The sequence below is a fragment of the Lactuca serriola genome, chromosome 5 (genome assembly GCF_051521515.1).
Source record: "Lactuca serriola cultivar US96UC23 chromosome 5, Lser_US96UC23_V15, whole genome shotgun sequence".
In the NCBI taxonomy this organism is placed as follows: domain Eukaryota; kingdom Viridiplantae; phylum Streptophyta; class Magnoliopsida; order Asterales; family Asteraceae; genus Lactuca; species Lactuca serriola.
Genome location: NC_136412.1, coordinates 207,254,671 through 207,257,510, shown reverse-complemented (window position 1 = coordinate 207,257,510; position 2,840 = coordinate 207,254,671). Strand labels below are relative to the sequence as shown.

General features: G+C 36.8%; 1 protein-coding gene across 1 annotated transcript; it reads left to right on the top strand.

Moving 5' to 3' along the window:
• Positions 1-589: 589 nt before the first annotated feature.
• LOC145050108 (uncharacterized) lies at positions 590-1,114 on the top strand. The gene has a single exon (XM_078998413.1). It carries the CDS (start codon positions 590-592, stop codon positions 1,112-1,114), a length of 525 nt encoding a protein of 174 aa, XP_078854539.1.
• The last annotated feature ends 1,726 nt before the right edge of the window (positions 1,115-2,840 follow it).

Sequence of the window (2,840 nt, the reverse complement as noted above, 5' to 3'; positions counted from 1 at the left end):
GCTTTAGAAACATTTTCATAGTCACACCATTTGTATAATGCTTATGGGATAAAGGATACCTAACCATTTGTGTTATATTTTGGTGGTGAAAGTATTTTTTTGTGACTTCTATAACCAAGTTATAGGCCAATTGTATAAGTTTCTTCACTTGGATGACTTGATTGGAAACCTCTTGTGATAAAGGTCACCTAAGCAAGAGTGTTCCAAGGCATAGATGGGACCAAACATGTGAAATTAACAAATGGATTGTTAAGGTTCTCATACATCTAGCAATTACAAGCGGTGTAATTAATAAAAGCTATTTACCTTGTTGAAATTGATTAAGTGGGATAAATGATACCTAACCATTTATTTAATTTGTAACTTGGATCCTAGACTTTAAATAAATTATGTTTTTTTTAAACAAAAGGGTAATATTTTTAAAGAATTAAATACTAAATAAAACTTTGTTAAATTTTGTAGATGGCTCCACCAACTGCTATAACACATCATCCCGGATAAACCACCCTCTATCCCAAAGGCGGCACATGATGCATGGATTAAGCATATAGATGACTCACTTGATGTGTCATGCCTTATGCATGCCACAATGATTCCTGATCTTCAACGGGATCTGGAACTCTTCACTACTGTTGACATGATTGAACATCTCAAGCAGATGTTTGGTCAGCAAGCTGGGACTGAAAGATTTGAAATTGTTCGATCCCTTCATGCCTGCAAAATGGAGGAAACTAGAAATATGAGCACTCATGTCATCAAGATGAAAATTCATTTGGATCAATTGGAGAGATTGGCCTCTCCATATCCACTAGACTTGGCCACAGACTTAATTTTGAACTCATTTCCAAAGTCTTATGCAACTTTTATCATGAACTACAAAATGACCAGCTTGGATAAATCTATCTCTGAGTTACACGGGATGCTCAAAACTATAGAGAAAAACATCTCAAGGAAAACCCCCCAAGTGCTCATGATTCGAGAGGGACAAGTCAAGAAGAAGAATCAAGGAAAGAAATCCAAAGGTAAGCCACATGCTGGAAAGGACAAAGGGAAGAAAGCTCCCCAAAACCCACTACCAAAGAAGCAGGAAAAGGTTGCTAAAGATGACACATGAAGAATAAGATGGCTAGGGAAGGCCCTTAAGGTATATCTATTTTCATGATTGAAATGGTACAATCTACTTTTTCATATAACTCTTGGGTATTTGATATTGGTTGTGGAACACATAACTGTAATTTGTTGCAGGGGTTCAGAAAGAGTAGGGAGCTGAAGAGAGATGAGATGGTGCTGCATGTGGGTAATGGAGCACGGGTTGCAATCCAAGCAATAGGAAATTTTGATTTACATTTACCATCTGGTTTGTACTTAACATTAAACAATGTGTGTTTCATTACCTCTATTACTAGAAATATTGTATCAGTTTCCTGTTTAAGAAAATCTGGTTTTAATTTTCAATTTGTTGATGATAATCTTCATTCATTCCTTCTTGGATGGAATATTCTATTTTGAGGCTAGACCACTAAATGGAATTTATGAATTGAATCTAGATGACACTTCAAACAATAAGTACCTTAATCATTTTAACACTAAAAGGCTCAAATAAGGTTTGAACCAAACATATCAATGGCATTTTCGTCTTGGGCACATAAACAAGAAGTGCATATCATAACTCGAGAAGAGTGGACTGTTGGGGGAAAATGGCACTAAGTCATTTGACATATGTGAATCTTCTTTATGTGGCAAGATGAAAAAGGCCCCTTTCTCTGACACTAATGAGAGGTTAAGTGTTTTGTTAGGCATCATACACACAGATGTATGTGGTCCTTTCAAAACAATGTGAAGATATGATGAAAGATATTATATCACCTTCACTGACGACTACGGTCGATTTGGTTATGTGTTTTTGATGAAACATAAACATGAAGCATTTGAAAAGTTTAAACTGTTTCAACGTGAAGTTAAGAATCAACTCGATAAAACAATCAAAATCCTCTGCTCGGATAGAGGTGGCGAGTACTTGAGCCAAGAGTTTCAAGATCATTTTAGGAGTTGTAGGATTATCTCAGAACTTACTCTACCTAGAACACCACATCTTAATGGTGTATCTGAGAGGAGAAACCAGACCTTACTTGATATGGCTCGATCCATGATGAGTAGAAGTACTCTCCCTTTATCATTTTTGAATTATGTCTTACTCACCGCAGTTCGTATCTTGAATATGGCACCAAATAAGAAGGTAGACAAGAAACCTTATGAGATATGGTATGGAAAGGCTTCATCCTTATCTTATATGAAATTTTAGGGTTGTGAAGCCTATTTCATATAAGAATCTTTTAGCAAACTCGAGCCTAGGTCTACCAAATGCATCTTTGTAGGATATCCCAAAGATTGTTTAGGATATTACTTCTACATCCCTAGTAAGAATAAGATATTTATCTCACGAAAGTTGAATTCTTGGTAAGAAAGTTTCTAATTGAGGAAGCAAGTGGGAGGCACGTGGAACATGAAGAAGATCAAGAACCACAGCCTGATGCAACCAAAGTTGGAACTACTACTAAACAAAAGGTTGTTGAAGATGAAGAGATCCTCACTCTTCAACCTGTTGAAACACAAGGCGTTTGCAGATCCGGTAGAACTCGTCAAGAACCTGAGAGATATGGATTTCTCATTGATGAATGTTGCCGATACCATCACCTACCGAAATGCAATGGTAGATCCTAAATCTAACAAATGGCTTGAAGCCATGAAAGCAAAGATGCAATCTATGAGAGAAAACCAAGTTTGGGATTTGGTTGCACTTCCTCCCCAGTGTAAGACTGTAGGGAGTAAGTGGGTCTTCA